This window comes from Bactrocera latifrons, unplaced genomic scaffold (assembly GCF_001853355.1).
Source record: "Bactrocera latifrons isolate USDA-ARS-PBARC rearing strain unplaced genomic scaffold, ASM185335v1 scaffold_671, whole genome shotgun sequence".
In the NCBI taxonomy this organism is placed as follows: domain Eukaryota; kingdom Metazoa; phylum Arthropoda; class Insecta; order Diptera; family Tephritidae; genus Bactrocera; species Bactrocera latifrons.
Window position 1 is genome coordinate 18103 of NW_017537347.1, and position 23690 is coordinate 41792.

General features: G+C 37.0%; 1 protein-coding gene across 5 annotated transcripts in view; it reads left to right on the forward strand.

The window, feature by feature from the left end:
• LOC108975612 (GMP synthase [glutamine-hydrolyzing]) overlaps nt 1-23690 on the forward strand; it is a 59616-nt gene that overhangs the window by 3723 nt on the left and 32203 nt on the right. For 4 of the 5 annotated variants that reach the window (XM_018944213.1, XM_018944214.1, XM_018944215.1 and 1 more), the window contains exons 2-6: nt 9847-9953; nt 10008-10312; nt 16387-16543; nt 16615-16758; nt 19835-19870. In XM_018944213.1, coding sequence (XP_018799758.1) covers nt 9864-9953; nt 10008-10312; nt 16387-16543; nt 16615-16758; nt 19835-19870 — 732 coding nt within the window. In that variant the 5' untranslated portion in view covers nt 9847-9863. The remainder of the gene's footprint in view (nt 1-9846; nt 9954-10007; nt 10313-16386; nt 16544-16614; nt 16759-19834; nt 19871-23690) is intronic. The other variant, XM_018944216.1, reaches the window with a different exon arrangement.

A 23690-nucleotide genomic window follows, 5' to 3' on the forward strand; every position in this document is an offset into this window, starting at 1 on the left:
TGTTTAAAATTTTCCATTTGGTTCTCTCATTTAGGTACGGTGAGCCAAAATTAACCGGCGCGATACTAAACACAACCCCTTCCTTTTTCCAATGGTACCTTTAGATCGCGGCGCCAAAGTAATCGGAATTGTGTCGGGACGATAACCATTCACTTTTTAAGAATAAAAAAGGGTTTTTGTGTTTCAGATGAACATTTACCCAGCTATTTCTCCGAATGAAAAAAAATGTCAATAAAACAGGCCAGATTATCCTACTGATCCCTAAAGTAAAAAAAATATATATAACAATTCTCTAATAATTAGTATTATTTGAAAAGCTTGAACTCTCTCAAAAATGCCTTAGTCACCCAAATCAACGATTTGGGGTCATAGTTTGCTCACGTTTCTAATACTTGGTTTTATATTCCAGATTTTCGGTTATAGCATCACATCCCCATACGATATTTTCTACCAGCTTCTTGCATCTCTTCTTTGGGATGGAGTACCAAACTTCTTTAATACCTTCCCATAAATCCTCAAAATTTGTAAAATTTTTAGGAGCAATTTTATACTTACGTTCCATAAGTTTTCCATTATATTAATGTTAGGGCTTAATGCTGGCTAATCCAAACATTTATTTTTTCTTTTTTAAGCCAATCCTTTGCGATATTTGCTGTGCTTAGGGCCGTTATTCTGCATAAAAGTCAATGATGGAGCATGCAATTGAAAACAAATGACTCCATTTCTAAATACTTATACCGATCCATTTTCCCCTAAATGTTAATAATTAGGCCCACGCCATGCCAGGAAAAGGCACCCCATATCATATTTTCGCCTGCGTATTTTATCGTCTATTTTTGTGTACCTGGGATTCAACGATTGTGCTTTAGGACGATGAACATTACTTATCCCATTAAGACCATATTAATTTTCGTTTCATCCGTTCATAGTACTTTCTTCCCCAAAAATAAAGTCTTTAAACCTATGTGTTTTCGCGAAACGTTGATTGGATGTGCCGCTTTGACAGAAGCGGCCCAAAAGTTGGGCCTTATTTAAACGTCTACCAACAGTCTTCCGCGATATATTTAATCCATTTTCTTCATTGATATCCTGCATTTTTTGCCATAAAGGCTTAAAAAGGTCGGTCTTGTTTTTCCAGACTACGGCTATATCTTCAGTAATTGTTGTCTTTTCACTCGAATTAAATCAATTTATCCTAGATAACCTTAATTAGTAGAATAGAATAGAATATTATTTGAGGTAATCCGCCGCGACCTAAGGTCTATTGTGCCCTCTCCTATATCACATGACCTCCCAGAGCCCCAGCAGCCTGAATAGTTCTAGGAGTTTGCCGGGCGCTAGTGAGGTGATGTGATCCCTGCTGATGTAAGCAGAATCCAGGGCCTTAAGCCTTTTTYCACAGATTGCTGAGCAATCCAGGATTAGGTGTGCTGGTGTCTGCTGTTCCAGGTCGCAAAATCGGCAGTTAGCACAGGAGACCATGCCCATGTTGGACAGGTGCTTCGTGAGCTTASAKTGTSCTGTGTAGATTGCGACGAGGAGGGGGAATTTTCCACGGGCGAGGTGAATTAGTTCTTTAAATCTGGGGAGGTTGTATCCTCCTAGAAGCAGTTTGGCGTGGCGCATACTTGCTGCCTGTCGCCAGTGCCGTTCTCTCTCCACTCTCTCCTCCGTGCGGAGCAGCTCTTTAAGAGTGTGGGGTCCTACCGCTACACGGCTCCGGTCGCAACATCTTTGACGCTGCTGCAGTGCGTGCCAGTTCGTCGGTCTTCTCATTACCTTCTACTCCCTTGTGCTCTGGTACCCACATTAGGGGCACCCGGCTGTACAAAGACAGGCAGTTTAGCTGTTCTACGCATTCTTCGACTAGAAGCGATTTGGTCTCGTAGGATGAGATCGCTTTTAGTGCCGCTTGACTCTCACTGAGAATAGCTATACGCTGGTTGCGATAGTTGCGGCTGAGGTTGACTTCAGCACACTGACAAATGGCAAAAACTTCAGACTGGAAGATACTTGGAAAGCTGCCCATAGGTATGGACAGCTTGGTACGCGGTCCCACAATACCTTCCGGTGTTTTTGAGCCATCAGTGTAGCACTGAATGGTGCTGTCTTCCAGCAGCCTTTCCAGCGCGGAATCACTCCACACCGTCTTGCTGCCTAGAGTGACYTTGAAGTTCTTCTTAAAGTTTATTTTCTTTGTGGTGCTGTCCTTAGGGARGAGGGCTAGCGGCGTGCTCTCCGCTAGTTCGTCCATCTGTCTAGAGGRCATTACCTTCCCTCTTCCACAGCCTTCTGCTGACATTAGCAGCATGGTATGCTTTGCTGCTAGCTTGATCACCTGATGCAGCGGTGTGAGCTCTAGTATGACTTCCAGTGCCAGTGTGGGACATGTGCTCATTGCCCCTGAAGCACAGACACAGGCAAGTCTTTGCAGCTTTGACAGTCTCCGAATCACTGAAGACTGCGCTGCTTTGATAGCCCAGGCAGCCGCTCCATAGGTGACGATAGGCCTTACTATCATGGTATACAGCCATCTGATGATACTTGGCTTGCATCCCCATGATCTGCCGRCCAGGCGTCTACAAATCATAACTGCTCTAGTTGCTTTGGGCAGCGTTAGGTCCAAATGCCTACTCCACCCTAATGATGAGTCTAAGGTAAGGGCTAAGAATTTGACCTTCTTAGACATTACCATCTCTGTGCCTCCAATTGTTAGGGACCTTAGGCCCGGAAGAGATCTCCGTTTAGTGAATGGGATCACGGTGGTCTTTGCTGGGTTTATATTTAGCCCTACCGTGTTGGACCATCCCTTCGCCAAGTTTAAGCCCCTTTGAACAATGTCGCAGAGAGTGTTCTAAAATCTGCCTCTCGCCATTATGACAATGTCGTCCGCGTATTATTGACAGCGGATTCCATTGCTGGTGAGCAGCTCGAGTAGTTCGTCTACTATTAGGCTCCATAACAGAGGGGATAGTACTCCACCTTGTGGGCAACCCCTTGTGGTGCCAAGACGAATCCTACTTTCTCCCACTGTTGTTTCTGCWACCCTAGTGCGCAGAAGGGATTTTATCCATCTACGTATCGGGGTGGGTACGTTCCTTCACTCAAGTRCCTTGATAACGCTAGTGTGAGATGCATTATCAAARGCGCCCTCAATGTCTAGGAAGGCGCAGATCGCAACCTCGCCGTTATTCAGCGAATCTGAGTTGGTACAGAGCAGTGTTTGTGGATCTGCCCGCTCTGTACGCGTGTTGTCTGGTGTGTAGGGATGCGATCTTCAGCGCTTCCGGTCTTATATGGTTGTCTATTACTTTCTCCATTCCCTTCAGCATGAAGGATGTGAGATTAATAGGCCGGAACGATTTGGCTAGCGAATAGTCTCTCCTCCCTACTTTGGGAATGAAAATKACTTTTGCGATTCTCCATGGCTCAGGGATATACGACATCGCCAGGCTGTCTCTCATCAGCCCTAGCAGGTGTGGTACGAGAATATCCATACCTTGCTGTAAAAGGGCCGGGAAGACGCCATCCACTCCCGGTGACTTAAAGCTTGGAAAGGAGGCCATTTGACTTAGTCTGCAGTGAACAGGTTTCTTGCAGTCAGCCAATCTGAGCGATCTGGCCTACGTATGACCGAGGCTGGATTTAGGTCAGCTTGAACCGTCCCCGGGAAGTGCGTTTATAGGAGTGTTTCCGCCCTTTCCTCCGCGCTTGTCGTATAGGTCCCGTCGTTTTTTTTTTTTAGGGATAATACTGTGTTCGTCCTGCCCTTCGACAACGTCTTATGCAGCCGAGCTGCCTCCGGGGTCGAGGAGACGCTATCACAGAATTTCCTGAAACTGTTTGTCTTGGCAAGCCTAATCTCCTTGTTATAGAATGTTAGGTGCCGTTTGTAAGATTTGTTTGCTGGTGGTCGCCTTTAGTGGACAGGCACAGTGATAGGTGTCCATAATGGACTGGTTTATGGCACTCAGTCTGCTTTTCAGTCCAACTGTGGTGGATCTATGATCCGCCTGCACCACTCCACTTATATTATGACTTAAGGTCTCTCTGAAGATACCCCAGTTCGTATTTCTAGGGGACGTGTCGGAGGTTTGTCCGCGACTTTTACCCTCAGAGCAAACCAAATGATCCTGTGATCTGTCAGTGAGGGCTCCTTTGACACCCGCTACTGTGAGATCAGCCCGATCATGTTGTCATTGCTCAGGGTAATGTCTAGGACCTCCCTGCTCACAACCCACATTCTCGATGCTCATATTGTTACTAATTAGTAATAAAACTGCTTATAATAATTTYGCAAACTATTTGGGTAACGAAGCCTTTTTAGAGGGAGTTTTTCAATTAATATTAATTAGTCGTGAATTTCTCTTAGCTATTTTTAACTTAAATAGATAAATTAAGAAACAAGTAATCATATTTTATTCCCTTTTTTACTCTTTTAAAGATTTTTGTTTTTTCAATTGTATCAGCGCTTATTGCTTCTCATGACCAAGTGTGCAATTTGCGTGATCATGGCTGTAGTTGCCTTCCTCTTATGRTTTTTGAGATATTTGCAGGGAAACTTCAAAAATTCAACTACTGGAAATGAAGTGTTTTCTGATTTGTAATGATTTCTGCACTAAAGCTTTTAAATCCAATAGATCTTCACTGATCCTTTCTTTCCATTTATTTTTATTAATAGTTCAAAAATAACTTACTCAATATTTAACTGTTGTTAAAATTTTTTTTTCACGTTTTCATTTTAATTAATAATCAATGTTATCTTATCTACATATTTTACAAAGGAACTAAGGTAATAAAGAAAACAGATAATATCTCAATTGCAGGCAATAACATATATTAGTCTTTCGCATAGAAATCCTTTCTGCATTGCCGGCCTTCAAAAAAATAATAATACTGGTCAGCCCTGCACAAGGTTGTTTTCGGTTTTTTGTTTAGAACTCGCTTTCTGTTGGAGGTTAACACTTACCGATCCAAACGGTCAATTTCGGTGCGTAGAAACGGCTGTATGTTGAAGGTCTTCAGCCGCGCTTCAAAAAAATAACTCTGGAACACCGAGGCGCCTTCAGTTCCTTGGCATATAATTCCTTTTTTGCATGGGAGACTTTTGGCCGTAAAAAAAAAAAAAATAATCCTGATAACACCAACACCGGCATTTACCAAGAGAAAATAAATCTTGAAAGATTTTGCGTTATCATAAGAAATTTTTTTTTAATTTACTATGGTAAAGCATATTTATTTTATGCTTGCCAACATTTTCTTATTGTTTGAATAAATGGATTTCAAAGACAGTTATATATAAAATTAAAGCAATTTTTGCACTATTTGATACAAAACAAATGTATAGAAGTTGTGAATTGTTAGTGGATATACTATAGAAGCTAAAAATAGTCGAAAATTTTCTAATCTTCCTATTTAGAACTGTCACTATTTGCTCAACAAGACAACTATGTTTTTCGTTTCTGTTATGTGAATATATTAGTTTACYGTTATTTCTAAAACCGTTAGCTTCCGCACGTGTTTTTTCCAGTATTTGCGGTAGTTTCGTATGAGTAATTTGTGAAAATAAGTGAAGTTGAACATTGTATTGTCAATAGAAAATAAAGCATAAATAGTGGCTTTATATAAAAATAAATTATCCAAAAGTCAAATAGCTCGTGAAATGGGGAKAAGTGATTGGAGCGTGCGCAATGTAATTAAAAATTATACGAATTTTAATTCATTAGATCTAAAAAAGGGCAGTGGACGTCCGAAAAAAGTAAAACCTCGTCCACGAACGACAAATCAAACGGATGTGCATTAGTGATCGCTTTCAACATGTTGGAGCAATCAATGCAACATTTAACGAAACCACTGGTGTAAAAATAACTACACGTTCAACGCAAAATGTCCTTAATAATCTTGGATTACGAGCGCGACGTCCAGCCAAAAAGCCACTTCTCATTGCACGAATGAAGAAACAGCGGCTAGAATTTGCAAAGTCACACAAAACTTGGACAATATCAGATTGGGGAAATGTTATTTTTTCCGACGAATCCAAATTTAATTTATTTGGCCCGACGGAAATGCCACAGTGCGTCGTAGGGAAGAGGAGCGTTTTTTAGAAGCTGTGTTATATATCATCGTTTCCATTACCCGACGTCATTATCGTACAATCATTAGAATACAAGGGGAAATAAATTCCTTTTGGTGGTTAAGGGAGCTTTGTGATGTCAGAATTTACTGAGAGCCCCTTCAACGCTCTACCCATTATATATGCGTTGGCGAACGTCAGTTCCGCTCGCTTCATACCAGCTGAACGAATAGCGGAAATCCGCCCCAACTTCCCAGCCGAAGCAGCCGCTTTAGCTAATGARCGSGAMACCTTACGCCATGCCGATCCCGGGGATCCCCGAATAAGGGATCTCAATTTGGAGATTCGGCGTATGGTGAACCAGCATAAGCGGACGAAATGGATAGAGCATCTGAAGTCCTGCAGCCTCTCCACCGGTGTGAGTAAGCTTTGGGCTACGGTCAAAGCTTTGTCCAACCCGAAGAGTCACGACGACCGAGTTGAAGTTCAATTCAATGGTCATGCCTCTTCGGATCCGAAGAAGTGCGAGAGCTATTTTAGCCGCCAGTTTACACTGCATCCTTCGGTAGACAAAGCCAAACGATGTGTTAWCCGACGGTTGCGCAAAATGCCAAACGACGGCGCAAAAGCAACAAGCAAAATCTTCCAAATCCATTGGCCCTGATGGAATCAACATGCTAATGCTAAAGCATCTAGGCTCGACGGGAGTAAAATATCTCACCAAGGTCCTCAACCTGTCGCTAACCACTCTTAAAATACCCGATGTGTGGAAAGTCGGAAAGCTGTCGGTGGAAAGCTTTTGACAYGGTCAATCACATAACGCTAATGCAGGACATTGAGAAAACCACGCTTCCTCCAGGGCTCAAGAGGTGGACCATGAACTATCTGAACGGTCGCCAATCGTCCGTACTATTTCGTGGCGCAACATATAAACTGAGAAGAATTAAACAGGGGGTTCCGCAGCGTGGTGTCCTCTCCCCGCTACTGTTTAACTTCTACATCTCGAAACCCCCGCAACCACCAGAGGGGCTTCCATAACCTCGTACACTGATGATTGTACGATATTGACGTCGGGCAATGGAATCGATGGCATGTGTTCGAAGGTAAACAACTACCTCTCCGACCTTTCTCGTTTCCTCACTGCACGGAACCTCGAACTTTCCCCTACCAAATCCACAGCGACCATATTCACGAACTGGACGAAGGAGTATAGACTGGAACTTAATATTGCAGTCGCATCGTCAAAATTCCGACTGTCAATAACCCTAAGATCTTAGGTGTCACTTTCGACAGTCTATGCTCCTTCTCTCCACATACGACCGCGATTATCGCCAAAGTACGGAGTCGCAACAAAATCCTCAAGTCGCTAGCCGGCAGCACATGGGGAAAAGACAAAGAAACRTTGTTGGCAACTTACAAGGCAATCGGCCCGCCGGTCCTCAACTATGCAGCACCCATATGGTCGCCTGGATGCAGTGGCACGTAGGCGAGGAAACTCCAGACCTGCCAGAATACAGCACTCCGGACCACGACAGGGTGCCTATTGATGTCTCCCATCGAACACCTACATAGTGAGACGCTTTCGTAGAAATCATCCTTGCAGTTACCTGCTTGAAGCGGAACCGCCTCCTAGGAGCATCAAGAGGTCATTCCTTGACCACGTCGACGACATCGCGACCCTTCGTTCTGGATATTGTAGCAGGCTAAACTCCTACTTATCCAGAATAGACCCTGACATACCCAACGTATGTCCTGGATGCAACGAGTCTCCGCATGATACTGACCACCTCTTTGCATGCCCAACCAACCCCACCCATCTAATACCCTTTCCCTCTGGTCCGACCCCGTCGAAACAGCACGTTTCCTGGGCTTTGATTAAAATGGGAAGGGGAAAACATTGCACGCCGGAAAAGAGAGCGCTTTTGTGCGATATGAGCAAAAAAGGAAAATCTCCTACCGAAATTGCAGAAATAATGCATTGCTCTCGAAAAATKGTATATAATGCTCTTCATGCAACAATAAAGGACCCATCTTGTGTCAACAAAAATATTCCAAGAAAACCAAGACCACGTAAAACCAATATTAGGGTTGACAAAACCATAGTACGGAAGAGCAAAGCCGATCCTTTTAAGTCAGCCAGAGAAATAATGATGGAAATTAGTGACGAATGTGGTGCGAACGTATCCAGAAAACTTGTTGGAAGAYGACTCAACGAAGCTCAACTTTTTGGACGAGTTAGCAGGAAGAAACCACTCCTGTCAAAACGCCACATCAAAATTCGACTGACATTTGCAAAGGCACACAAGGACAAACCAGAACAATTTTGGAGAACCGTGCTTTGGAGCGACGAAACCAAGGTAAATAGGATGGGTCCAGATGGAAAAACATTTGTACGTCGTCCGCAAAGKCAAGCCCTTAACCCTAGGTACACCAAAAAAACCATTAAGCACGGCGGTGGAAGTATCATGGTGTGGGGCGCGTTTTCATGGCATGGCATAGGGCCTATTGTTCGAATAAATGGTAAAATGGACCGGTTTCAGTATTTAGATATACTGAAAAATAAAATGGAACCATTTGTTTTTGAATCCATGCCAATAAACTGAACCTTTATGCATGACAATGATCCGAAGCACACCTCAAAGGTAGTAAAACATTGGCTCGACAATGGMAAAATTAGAATATTGGATTGGCCTGCGCAAAGCCCGGATCTGAATCCAATTGAAAATTTATGGAATGATGTGAAGATCGAAATAGCAAACAAAAAATTCAAACATTTTGATGATTTATGGGCTGGAATAGAGGAAGCTTGGTATTCAATCCCAAAGGAACGATGCCAAAAACTAGTGGACAGCATGCARCGAAGATGTGAAGGGGTAATTAAAAATGGTGGATATAGTACAAAATACTAACGAAGTGAGCAATTTTATGATATTTTTTAGTAATTTTTATACATTTTTGTACCTTTTTGTAAACTTTTTTCAGACTGCTATTTATGTGTCCAGCTGCCATATAGGATATTAATGTTTTCGTATTTTTTTTACCAATAATAAAATATTTATTTTTTTAGTGYTTTAGTAATATAAAAGTGAATAATTTTTAAAATAAAACGCATGTCTTTTTAGACCCCTAAGTGATAAACTTAAGGAATAAATAAATGTTGTTTTATTTGATGACCAAGTGTGCTATTTATGTGTCCATGGCTGTAATATTAGGTTGTCATAAAAGTCTTGCGGATTTTCGCTAGTTGGCGCTGAAAGCGCGTAGTTCTAGTTTTATTCGTCATGCCGAACCTTTTTGGAAAGCTCATTTCACGCGCTAACACGTGTTTGATTGATTGTCGTTTCGTGAGTTATAGCGTCGCAAGCATGGAGCAAAATAAAGAGAAAATACGGCATATGTTACAGTACTACTACGATAAAGGCAAAAATGCATCTCAAGCCGCCAATAAAATTTGTGCAGTTTTTGGACCCGATACAGTTTCCATTTCCACCGCACATCGATGGTTTCAACGTTTTCGTTCTGGTGTAGAAGTGGTCGAAGATGCGCCACGCTCCGGAAGGCCTGTCGTCTAAAATTGCGATAAAATCGCTGAATTGGTCGAAAGAGACCGGCATAGTAGCAGAAGTAGCATCGGTCAAGAGCTGGGCACGAGTCATCAAACAAAAATTTTATGAACAATTGAAAATTCAATAAAAAATACCGCAAGACTTTTTTGACAAACTATTATATTTTATGCAAACTGATAATAAACTAAATTTCATATATATTTTCAGTAATAAAAAACATCGATATGAATGTAACAAACAAATTTGTATCATCAGAGAATGGAACATCGCACGACAAAGTGGCAATATTGGATGCAGGTGCACAATACGGAAAGGTATGTGCTTAATTACAATTCTTTAGAATTTAAGAAAAAATACATTTCTTACAGGTAATAGACCGCAAAGTAAGAGAATTACTTGTGGAATCGGAAATTTTACCATTAGACACAGCAGCTGCTGTGTTAAAAGCTAACGGCTATAGGGGTATTATTATTTCTGGTGGGCCAAACTCTGTGTATGCTGAAGATGCGCCTAATTATGATACAGATATTTTTAAAATCAAGATACCAATTCTTGGAATTTGCTATGGTATGCAACTTATCAACAAGGAATTCGGTGGTACTGTACACAAGAAAACAGTGCGTGAAGATGGGCAAGAAAATATTGAAATAGAACCGGAGTGTCCTTTGTTCAAGTAAGTTGACAATAATTAATAAAATAATGTTTGAATCCATGTTGAAATTTACACACCTAATATGTTAGGAAGGGGTTAGGACTTCAAAGTAAAAAAAGAAGACTTCCTCGCGAATTTATTTCTGAAATATGTATTGAGTAATTTTATTCGGACCTTTTGCACATTATTGAACAGACTTTTGACAATATAGGGTAATATTTTCATGCAGAAATATTGAAGCATAAGCCAGTAACAGAGCTTTCCCTAGAATGACTTGAACAAAAAAAAAAAAAAAAACAATTTGCGGTGTCACCAAACTTGAAACCAAAATAAAAAAAAAACAAGAAAAATTAGTTAAACTATATTTAACGTTGGGGGGAACGTTCTCTGATAATTTTGTTCAAATAAAAATTTTGGCGGCCATTTAAAGTGCATACTGTTACTTTCCAATAAAATTTCCGTAATTTTGTACAAAGCCTGAAATGAATCGGTCAAGTAGTTTTGAAATGACAGTGAGCACAGAATTTGAAAAAGTAGTTTTGAGAAAAACGCCTCTAAAGTTTATAAACTAAAAGGTGACAAAAAAGAAATTATTCTATATTGTCAAAAGTGTGGTTTAACGCTTTTAAAGTGAAAAAAGCTCAAAATTTCGTACTGGCAGATTGACTGGTTAAAAATACACGAGCTAATATAACAGTTCAGAAGATGCTGAGCATGAAATTTTGGGTATGCGAAAACTGTTGATACTTCACTGCAACTTATGCGRGTTTTTATCCGGTCAAGGACTGCGAACTCGGCAACATTCCTTCCAAGCTTTTTCAGCGATGTTTTTTGCTGCAATAAAAATGGCTGCCGCTCACTTTAGACAACAATCACAAACGCCAGACCACTTTGCAGTGGGACGATGTCATGTCACRATTTTTGCCTTATATTGCGACCGTCGGTGAAACATGCATCCAGTGTACTCAGTAGTCGCTAATTAATAGTTATAACAGTGAACTTCTCCTGTCGAACTTGCTCCGAGAAAGGCGAAATAACGCCGTTTTATGGGATTCACGTTTTCTGGTATTCATGTTTCTGTTTTCCGGTATTCCCGAAGTGTGATCAGCTTTATTGAGCCAAACTATTGAATCGTTAATGTATAACCGATCGTTTTATTCTTTCACAATTCACAAGGCTCAAAGCGGAGAAATACGTTTATGTCGTTTATTTTAGTAAGATAGTGCTCGAGGATGAAAAGTTTGGGCCAAAGATATTTAATTCCGAACCGATTACATTCATATACAGCACCAAACAACATTGAACATATACATATAATTTAAAATATTGTTACGTTAACCGATACAAGTAGTATAACGAAAAGTGGAAAATAACTATAAGGGGATTATATAGTTCTAGTGGGAGGTCTACACTAATTTAATTTTGGTGTTAACACATGGACCGAAACATTCGGCATAAACTCAATTAATTTAAAGAAAATCACTATTATCCTTTTCTGACCAATGCGGAATCTGCTTTGTGAACGTCCATAAATTTTTAACAGTTGTCACTTCTATCTAAGAACATTCATGTAGAGTGTTCTGTTAATCTGTACCTTTATCCCTTTTTCTGAATACGCACAATTCTGGTCCTAACGGCTTAATTTTGAATGAAAAACAGTAAATAACTTAAAAATTTTTGAATTCTGTTCTAGTATTTGCCTTAATTTAGAATTTATTTCACAATTAATTAATTAACTTTTAATTTTAATTCCACAAAATACTAAAACCTAAGAATATAAAAAATTAGCAACTATTGACTCTGTTCAAGGTTCTAGCGCAGATCAAAATTATTTTTCCCCACTGCCAACGATTGATGATAGTAGTGACTTCGACTTGCATGAAAAAAAAATTTCGGATTATTCAATAAACATTATCTCTATTGTCTTGAAATTGCACTGTGTTTAAAGAGTGCTGAGTGCCAAAAAATTAAACTTGACATAGATTTCTACTACTACTGCTACTACTGCTACTAGAAATGAAAAACCTTATAAGGTATTGCTTTATGGGCTTGGCATATTAGAGCCAAATACCATTAAACATGCTCGTATTCAAATGCAAGATTTTGAGCTAGTTGAAAAAAAAGGCCAAAAAACAGTCTACTGACTGTGACTGTTTAAGCAGACCTCAGTATCGGTCTATCGGTTATCTTCAATCATTGAGTTGTGAAGAAGGTGTGGGAGGCCATTCCTCTCGAGAAATGCAAGCGTTTGCTGGACTCCATTCTGAAAATGGACCACTTTATGTTATTCTTTAAAGAAATCGTATTTCTTTTAAACTTGAATATAGCAGAATAAAAATTAATTACACTATTTTTTTTTGCGTCATTTACATTCTGGTTTATGTGACTGCTATTATTTTGGACACTCTTGTAAGTATATTTTTTGCCAAAGTCTCAATTTAATGCGAAATTTAGTGTACTATATTCTGTTCTTGTTATTCATTAATAACATATCATCTGTTGTTAAGTTTTCAAAAGTTTTATTGTATGCTGACGATGTAAAACTCTTTAAATCATTCACCTCGAATAACGAAAGATATCAGTTGAAAACAGACTTAAACAACCTAGTTTCTTGGTGTGTTAGAAATGACATGCCATTGAACCTTAAAAAATGTAAAACGATGTGCTTTTCACGTAGATCTGTAGATCCTACTTCATACGTAACACAAAACTTTAGGTTGGAGCAAGTATGCAGTTTTGTTGACTTGGGAGTAACTATGGGCCCCAAACTCAATTTTAATCTTCACACATCGTCTATGGTTTTTAAAGCTAAAGGTGCTCTTGGTTTTGTTAAATGTTGGTCTAAAGAATTTAGAGATCCGCTTGCCACAAAAATTCTTTTTACATCTCTGGTGAGGCCTTTATTAGAGTATGCTTCCGTGGTATGGAACCCTTGTTATCAAGTTCATTCTGAGAAAATAGAGTCMGTTAAAAACACTTTTTACTTTTTGCCTTAAATCATTTGCATTGGGATTCCAATTTAAATCTTCCCCCTTACACTAACCGTTTAAAGCTTATAAATCAGTCTGTAGCCCATCCTTGTCTGATATTAATTTTAACATTCCCGCTCGCTCTACCAGGCAGTTTAKACCTTTACTYYTWAWATTTTCTAGAACAAATTTCGAGTTAAACGAACCATTCCGCCGTATATGTCACGATTTCAATTCTCTTTCCAGCGCATTTGATCTAACCGATTCACTCTTTACCATTAAAAAAATTATTTTATCTACTCTTAACAAATAACATTTAAAAATTATAAACTTCAATCTAATTCTTAGTTTTGGCTGTTGAAATTTTTGTTTCTGTAGCTGTGTAGCTTAAGATCGCAATGCTTAAAACTTGCCTCTTGCGTTTTATGACTTCTTATGAATTCCGCTCGTTTGCGGATTGCGCCCCTCGCGTCGGTTGGGCGGGAGGAGGGTAATCGTTGGGTATTATTATTATATTAATAAAAAAAGCTTATCAAACTGAATTAGCCATCGTTGGATATATACCTGTCAAAAAGCATCAACTTTATTTGTGATGCGCGATTTTCTTTGTCACTGTGCATCGACTTCCAAGTTAATACGTTTCAAAACATGTTGCAATGTAACAAATATTACGGATGCATTACAGATCATTATACCTTCTTCGTATGCATTGCAATTGACGTTTTCTAAGTCAGCATATAATTAACTAGGGGTGTTGCTGGCAAAAATAGCCAACGATTCAATTTCCTTTCTCCGTTCAATGTTGACATACATATGTTTACTAATCGAAACCTGGTTACCGAGAACACTGTTATTATCGTAATGAAGGTTGTAATTAAAGAAGTGGGGACGTAACGACTATAATTAGGAAAAAATTAGCACCATTTGGTTCGTTCATCTAACACTCCGCGCTTTGAAAGTATCATCATTCAAATTTCAAATTTATCTGACGATTACACTGTACACAAAAAACTGAATTCTATTCGTATCCCATATCAAGTTGCTTTAATGGTCTCCAACTTAAAACGAGTTATCCAAACTGCAAGAGATTGAAGCATTTCAAAAAAGTGTTTAAGGGCTTCATATAAACCACTACCAATAAAAATTCGACTGTTAAGGCAACTAAGAAATCGTACTTTTTGGAGCTTCTATCGGCGAGGGCAAGGCCAAAGATTTTTCGCTTGAATATCGTTGGCTCAGCCAAAACTTATTTTAAGAATGTTTTGTGTCTCAAATCGAAAATCTCTTAAATGCATTAGTTTTTCCTAACTTTTATTTTATATGGTTCTGCATACTCAAAACGTCAATGAAGTAACGTCGTTTTGACACGATTGAGGAGATCGAAACTGAATCGAAGAAGGGCCTGAAAGCTATACCGGAATATACTATGCCGCCTATTTCAAGAACTGGAAAATTGAAAAAAGTTCGTTTTATCGGACGGGGATTACTTTGAAGAGGACAAAATAAATTTATTATTATGTATATACTTACGAATAAAAGCTTTTTGTAATACATTTTGAAGAAACCTCATGTGGAACTTTATTACCAAGTTGTTTAGTGACTGAGCGCTTACGGATCCCATAAGCCCATAACGACTCACAAAGCATAGCCTGCACAAGCATACTGGGGGACATCTCAAMGATCATACGATTTCCTCAGTTGAGTAATATAATACGAGGTGTGTTCATAAAGTATCGCGAATGTTGAATTTTCGCGGGTTACGTATATTCGAATTTCGAATGTTTTGTGGCGTTATGGTTGGTCTCTCACTTATGCCGACAAGCTCGGCCATTTTGAATGCTCATTTAATTGTTGACAGCTGCTTTGCTTGCATGTGTTTTGGATCGTCTTCGATTTTTACCTATTCAAAAAAATGAATCAAAGAACATATATCAAATTTTGTGTGAAAAACGAAGTTAAGTTCGCGGATGCATTCGGAATGCTGACTGTGGCATACGGAGAAGCWACCTTGGAAGGAAGCAACGTTTATCGGTGATACAAAATGTTCTCAGAAGGCCGAGAAGATGTGACAAAAGTTGGCTTTTGCACCACGATAACGCCCCTGCTCACACATCGTTGCTTGTACGCGACTTTTTGGCCAAAAACAACACACTAATGATGCCGCGGCCACCGTATTCCCCAGATCTGGCCCCCTGTGACTTTTTCTTGTTCCCTAAACTGAAGAGGCCCGTGAAAGGACGACGTTACGCTTCTCTTGACGAGATAAAGACGGCTGAGGAGGAGCTGAAGAAGATAAAAAAAAACAAATTATTTTTTGAAGTGCTTCGAAGATTGGAAAAACCGTTGGCATAAGTGTATAATATCTCATGGGGATTACTTTGAAGGGGACAAAATAGATATTCAKGAATAAATAAATAATTTTTGAAAAAACACAAAATTCGCGATGCTTTTTGAACAAACCTCGTGTATAGGTAAACCATMAAACTCGATATGACATATGTTGTCAATGTCACTTCGCAACACTTTGGTTCGTTTCTCTTTATCTTTTTAGATACATTTATTAAAGCTAACTTATTAACCATTCTCCTATTAGATAGTTCTCTTAGACTTGAAAAATTTAAATGTCTCTTCTGCTGCACTGTCCAAAGGTCTGAAGGCCGCACATATCAGAATGGTACGATTCTATTTTTCTATTCGGTATAGGGAATTCATATTATATTTTGATGTGGCAAACACAGGCAAAATCGTATCGTTCAGTTTATATTAATTCCGATGTGGACCTTGGGCCCATAACCTCTTGCGAACTTTGCCACAACCAGGCCGCAGTGAAATTATAAATACTCGAGTTAAATATTTCTATTACCGATCACTCTTAGAGTTGAGTAAAACTCAACGCATAACTCTTATTCTGTAGCTAATAATGTAATAACTCTTATATTGTAAGCGGAAAATAAAGATCAAAAATTAACGATTATTTTGTGAAGAAAAAATTAAAATCAATTATTAAAAGTTTTGGTCATATTTTGTAGTGCTCATAAAAATGTATATTATATGTATGTATGTAGAACCCTTAATTAAACCTATACGCTATTGTAAACTATTTCTGTTTTTTTATTTCAATTCTAGTCGTCTTAGTCGAACACAGTCAGTTTTGCTAACACATGGGGATAGTGTGGAACGTGTTGGAGACAAATTAAAAGTGGGTGGTTGGTCATCGAATCGCATTGTGACCGTAATTTATAACGAGACCTTGCGAATATATGGCGTACAATTCCATCCAGAGGTAAGTAGTTGCGTATGAAGTGTTTGTTTCGAAATAAATGAATCGTAATATATATTTTATGAAATGAAAAGGTGGACCTTACAACCAATGGAAAGCAAATTTTTTCAAATTTTTTGTTCGATATTTGTGGAGCAACACCTAACTTTACACTTGGAAACCGGAAAGATGATTGTATTAATTACATAAAGGAGAAAGTCGGTACTAATAGAGTTTTGGTAAGATTAATGAAAGAGTCGCAACTGTTAAAATGTTGCAAAAATTTAAACACTTTCTAGATAATTTATATCAATTAGAAAAAACCAGCTTTTTTTGCAAATATTTTTTGTTTTGAACATTTTACCTTTACTTATGTGTATCTTCTATTATCCCTCGTATATCAGAATTAGCTTTGGTGCTGAGTTTGTTATTATGTATATTGCATTATAAAATATAGTACTGTTATCTTTTTAATGACATAAACAAATTTGAAACTGAGGCAGCTGAACAATTCAATGTCACTTGTTTGACTGTTGTCAATTTTAGATGCAGAAGATATGCAATATTTCCAATAAATATTTACATATTATTTCAGAAAAAAAAACAAATAATTATGATTTGCAAAATACTACTACTCAACCACCTCTAAAACTGTCATAAATATACGTCCTTAAAAAATCTCTGTTTGTGTCATTTTCATCGTCTTGAATGAATTTTAAAATTACTATATTATAATCTTCCCTGATTTTATGTTATGGTCCACTGTAAAAAACTACAAGTGTATAATTGCTGTACTTGATTATATTATCTTTCTTTAACTTTATTTTCTATAAATTTTATTTTGTTCATTTGGTCAATATACATACAGTTGTCCACAAAAAAATAGAAGTGACCACGTGAGAAAAACGAATTGTTAATTTTCATTAACAAACATGTTTTTTTTTTTGTTTTTAGTTTTTGCGCTATGTAATTTGCTAAAGGTCTATTTATATTTCCAGATTTCACCTATTTCAATCAAGAACAAAAAATTTATATCGCAGTTTATATCAAGTAAACTAAAAAACTAGTTCCTCCAAGAAATAGGAGTATTTTATGTAATACGGAACCGTTCTATAATTTTAATATATAATGATTCCAAAGATTCACAGAATATTAAAATAATTAATATTTCGTTGAATTCCTTTTCAATTCCTTTCAGGCCTCTTTCACTACTTGCCATAAATCTCTCGAAATGATTTGTTTTTCTTCATCTACTTTCTTTTTGATATCTGTYCACATGTTTTGAATGCGATTGAAGTTAGGAGAGCAGGAGCAGGTGACCACATAACCTCAACTCTGTTGGCCCTAAACCATTTTTTAGGGTCATTATCCAGTTGATACCCATATCAATGGCATATTCCATGAGGCATGTGTCAACATTACCTCATATAATATTTTGCCATATGACGTTTGGTCCATGATGCCTTCAATTAAGTGAATCGGACCAACTCCACGATGTGAAAAACGACCGCGGACAATGATTTGACATCGTATAACTGTTTTTTTAACGGGGATTATATTCTGAGTTAGGGGGACATCGGACGAAGTTCCTACAGCCTTTTCTACCAAATAACTCAACTTTGGATTCGTCTGACCACAATATGTTTCGCCATTTAGATGCGGGTCAGGAGTCATGCTCTTTTGCAAATTGTATGCGGGCTTCCTTGTGCTTCTTTTTTAATGGGTTTCTTTTTTTCGTGGACTCCTGGCAAATAATTTGTTCTGTACCAAACGTCTACGAATAGTTTCAGTATTAACTGACAAATTTARTTAACGTATTATTTTTGTTGTCYGCAGTGGATGTTTTGCGTTTTTGTCTGCGAATTTCGTTTTGTTTTTTTCTATAATTTAAGGCATTTGCTATAATTTGAGGAGAGCTTTTTACAATTTCTTGGATCTCTTTATAAGTTTTTCCCAGTTCTCTCAATTTCTAGATCGTTTTCCGCTTTTCCTCTATACAATGAGTTCCTCTAACCACTGGAGAAAACTCGAATGATTATGGAACTATACTTACTTTTCAGATTTTGTGAATATTTTTTATGTTAAGGACTATTCTAAAAACGAAATATCTAACACTCCTATTATTTTGTGGAAAGCAATAACAAATGCCTCCGAGAACTAGCAAAGCAGAAGTAGAATAGCGATCATCACAATAAAAATATGTTTTGTATTTTAATGCTAGTATGGGTACCGTTATTATTTCGCGTCATTTACGCGTGTTTTAAAAAAGTTATGCAGCCAAACACATTTTTCATATTGGCACTCCTATTATTTTGTAGACAACTGTAAATTTTCCTTCRATTATATTTTGTTCTTTAGTTATTCCACATAAAAATGTTATTATTTGTTTTCTATCTGATTCTACAAGATGCGTTCCAAAGTAAACAGGACTTATTTTATTCGAAATAACCTTCTGCTTCAATACAGCTTTCTTGCACGGTCCAAAAACATGTCGAACGAGTGTTTTAGCCCGTTGGATGGTATGGTCGCCAGTATGCCGGTGCAAGCCTTTTAAATGGCCTCTACGTCTGCATAACGCTTTCCTTTAATGAGCAAATGCATTTTTCCGAAAAGGAAGCAGTCGCACGGTACCATATCAGGTGAATAGGGAGTGGCTAATGGTTAAAATTTGATTTTTGGTTAAATAGACCCTTTCAACATTTTAAAAATATATTGAAATGTTCATTAATTGCTATGTGTGTATTTAATTTTGCAATTTCATTCTTCAGTAACTTTGAAACTATCCACAATTTCTTGCCTGTCATCATTATCCATAACTCTATTTATAGGCTGTTCCCTGGGTATTCATTTACTAGTACTTTTATTTACTAGTCCGTAGCAGCGTCTTTTTGATGGGAGCCATAGCAGAACAATGTGAAAGTATGTGCTCTGCTCTGCTCGGAGTTTTGTTAAGTAAAAAACTATAGGAGTAGCAATAGCTAAAAATGAAGTGTTGTGCTCTGCTCTGGCGTAGCGGTAGCAAAAAAGTGGGAGGGGTCTTGAGCAAAAATGTCAATGAGTAATTTCTGAATTTTATGACAATCTGCTTCAGATATTTTCTACTATTCCGTTTCCTATTATATATCTTTTTAATGGTTTCTAGATCTCTCCTTCTTTATCCATTAGATTTATTTTTCTTCTATGAAGTCTTTGCTTCTGAACTTTTGGGTTATATACCAATATATTTTTATTTTAATATAATTTAATTTGAGTTTTGTATTTATTTACAACTTCTTTTTAATTGGGTAGTGCTGAAGCAGTTCTTCTTTCTTCCAGGTTTGGTTCATTGTCGTTACCTTTACTTTAGTTTTGGTGAGTTGTCAATTCGATTCAAGAAATCAGCTACAACATTATTCTTTCCATTTAAATATTCTATTTTAAAGTTGTATTCTTGTAATTTCAATAACCACCTCTGACGGTGTTGAGAAAATTATTTTCCTTTATATTTATTAACAAGACATTTGATTGGACAATGATCTGTTATTATTTTAACTTTATTGCCATATATGTATATATACAAGTATATGGTCGAAAATATGTTGTTGAAAAAATTACTCATTAACATTTTTAATGCATTTTCTATAGTAACCAGTCGCTCTTAAATCCTTTTAATTGTTTGGTTATTTCATTAACATGTGTCCTAAAAATTTAGTTTCCCTTTGAAGAAAAGTGCATTTATATGCCTGTAATATCGTGGTACCGTATTTTATTACGCTATTTTGCCTATTTTGTATATACATATGTATTTATAATTACCAAGTAAACATATTTATAATTTATTATTTTTAAACAAGAAAAACCGTTTACTTCGGCTGCACCGAAGCTAATATACCCTTCACAGATGCATTTCTTTTAGTAACTATGTGCCCAGTTTGTATGGAAGCTATATGCTATAGTAATCCGATCTGAACAATTTTTTGAATATTATGTTAGTACCTTAAGCAGTAAAAAATTTGGTGAAGATACCACGTCAAAGGCGAAAGCTTTCCATACAAACCCTTGATTCCGATCGTTCAGTTTGTATGGCAGTTATATGCTATAGTGAGCCGATTGAACAATTTCGTCCAATATTACATTATTTCTATAAACARTAACTCATTCCCAATTTCGTAAAGATATATCGTCAAATGAGCAAGTTTCACATGCAAGCATTTGATTCCGATCGTTTAGTTTGTACGTCAGCTATATGTTATAGTGGTTCGATATCGGCAGTTTCGACAAATAAGCAGCTTCTTGAAGAGAAAATGACGTTTACAAAATTTCAAAACGATATCTTAAAAACTGAGGGACTAGTTCGTACATATACAGATCGACGGACATGACTAAATCGACTCAGCTCAACATACTGATCATTTGTGTATATACTATATAGAGTTTGTAACTTCCTTCTGGGTGTTACAAACTTAATATACCCTGTTCAGGGTATAAAAAGTGGTGGTCTGATGACGCAACTCGCATGAAAATTTTTCTCGTACAAACTGACACATCAAAATCAAGTGTATGTGTGGAAAACATTTTTATATGACACCGTTAAGATCTCCGGACAAACTGATTAGATTTTTCTCCTTTAGCATATAACTGCCATTCAAACTGTCGCCTTCATAAGGCTCTTTTTTCTTTATTAAGGAACCTTAATTCGACTTGAAGGTTTATAACAATCCACGTGACTAGAAAAAACTGGCAAAACGTTTTCTGTGGAGGCAAACAGTTGGCATTTTTATATTTATATAAATTTTTTCCACCTGTGAAGGTTATTATATCATCGGTGCAGCTCATGTTAACGTGTGCTTTTTTTTTGGAAAATGTGTTAAGATTTCAAATAATACGTTTTAATATTTGTGCAATCAAACCACTGCCACGCCCACAAAACGCCATTTAACGAAAAACTCTAAAGTGCACTAGAATAAGATACAAAAATGTAATTTAGTACGGGGGATCGTAGCAACAAGAGACACCACCTTCCAAGCCGCTAAAGTTAACTGAACGAAACTTACTGGAAGGAAGTTTTATTACCATTTCTTCATATAGTGTATATAAACAACTAATAAGAAAGGTTATCAACCTGTGTCCGCCATCGTTGCATATATTCCTCGAGACATCAACTTAATATTTAATGCACGATTCTGTGTCTATCTTTGCCCTTCGATTATCGAGTTAATGTGTAAAAAAAATTTGCAATTTCAGAAATATCTTGGATGCATTATAGAACATAATACTTTGTTCATGTCCATTGAAAACGTCAATTTCGAAGTCAGCAGTCATTGGTATTAGAAAACTCAGAAAACGTATATTTCTGGTGATCATGATTGACGGGCGAATGTTGTCTTTGAATTCCCTTAATATCTTTTGATTTTTCATCATTTCAAACATACTGACACTTAAAACGCAATAACTTCATTTCCAATCAATTAAATGTCATGAAATAAACACTGGACAATTGATAAGGATAACATATTCTAACGCACCAGTCGACATATAGACGGCGCCACCAGGAGCAAGTCCTGTTTACTTTGGAACGTACCTTGTATGTATTTAAAATGCTTATCGATAAAGCAACACCATACATAAAGACATCAAGAATTCCATTGCATTTGCAACGGGGACCACTTTTACGACTTTTTGCTGAAGGACGTTTCCGGATGGCTGGGACAGTTGTAGATGTTTCATTAGGAAAAAGAAGATTGTCGAAAGCATTTAGTCGACTAATAGGAGTTTTAGAGTCGACATTGTGTCGGAAATGGGCTAAATTGGAAGTGAATAACAATGGCATAAAAACGCTAAGCGGCATTTTTGGGTAGAACTTGATATGCCTAGATACATAAAAAAGTGTTAATATTAAACACATGTTGTGCATTACACAATGTTTRCCGGCATCAAAAGGTGTTCCAGTCAGATAATATCGAAAATGCAGGCATCGAGGAGACTTTTTGTTGTTGTTTCTATTGTATTTCATGTTTTGCAAAGTTTGGTACATATACATTAATGAAATCAATTTTTTTAACAAACATCAAAAATCAAAAGACCTATTTTTATCTTCCATTTTTACATGGCACTTTTTCTTTTATTTTACTTTAATTTTTTCTAGTTCAATTTTCTCGTCGCGAAGCTTCAATATTTCTATTTTCTTCTAAATGTTCGTTTATGATATTCTTAATTTTTTGAAATTGCCATTAATATCTTTTTTACTGTTTTTTTTTAAATAGTATAATTCTTTCATGTTTCCTGCGAGAATATCTATGAATTTCTTCCACTCAGTGAACTATTCCACAATGCACGTATTGAGGTAATCATTCAAATTGTTCTCTTTCGTTTGGGCACGTTTTCTTAGTGTTTCTCCAGTTTCTGTACCTTCACTAATTCCTAATTCCTCATTAGATTTCTTAATTGCTTTCTGCTTTTTGTTGGCTTTGCATTAGTATTAGACTTCTGGTGTTGAATTTAATTTTGCGATGGAAATATATATATATAAACCACATATTTGTGCTATTGTGCCTTCAGCGCGGTCCAACGGTTATTGGTTAAATAACAAGTTAATTTTCAAGCTAACTAATATTGTCAATTTTAAAGATTTTGAACAATTATTTAATAACTATCCATTTATAAAAATGCAGTGTATAGGCTAAATTATTATAATTAATTCTTAAAGCCAACCATTTTGCGTGATCAATTTTGGTAAATTATTGAGTTAGACATGTTTGTAAATAAATAAATATCATATACAGATATTCAAACTGAAAAATTCCCAAAATATTGCATGGCACTGCTTAAGATCAGTTTCCAGATCTCGACATATTTTGCTATAACAAAGGTTCAAAGTAATCGAGAATATACATACGTATCAAAATATAACAGTTGTCATTATTATAGAGTCGTGAGCACATTATAAAAATAATATCAATTTTGAAATTTAATTTTACTGACAGCTGCACTACTTAACGTTGTGGTGGTTTTACGAGCTGATTTTAATTAGTAAAACACACAATGTATTAATTTATTTATCCATGATCAACAACTACATATGTATATAGTTTTGTTTAAAAAAGTTTTCTTGTATGAAGTGCTCTTTTATTTTTTTTTTATTTTAATATGACCTTTAAATAAATTTACAGACATACTAGAAAAATAAATATAG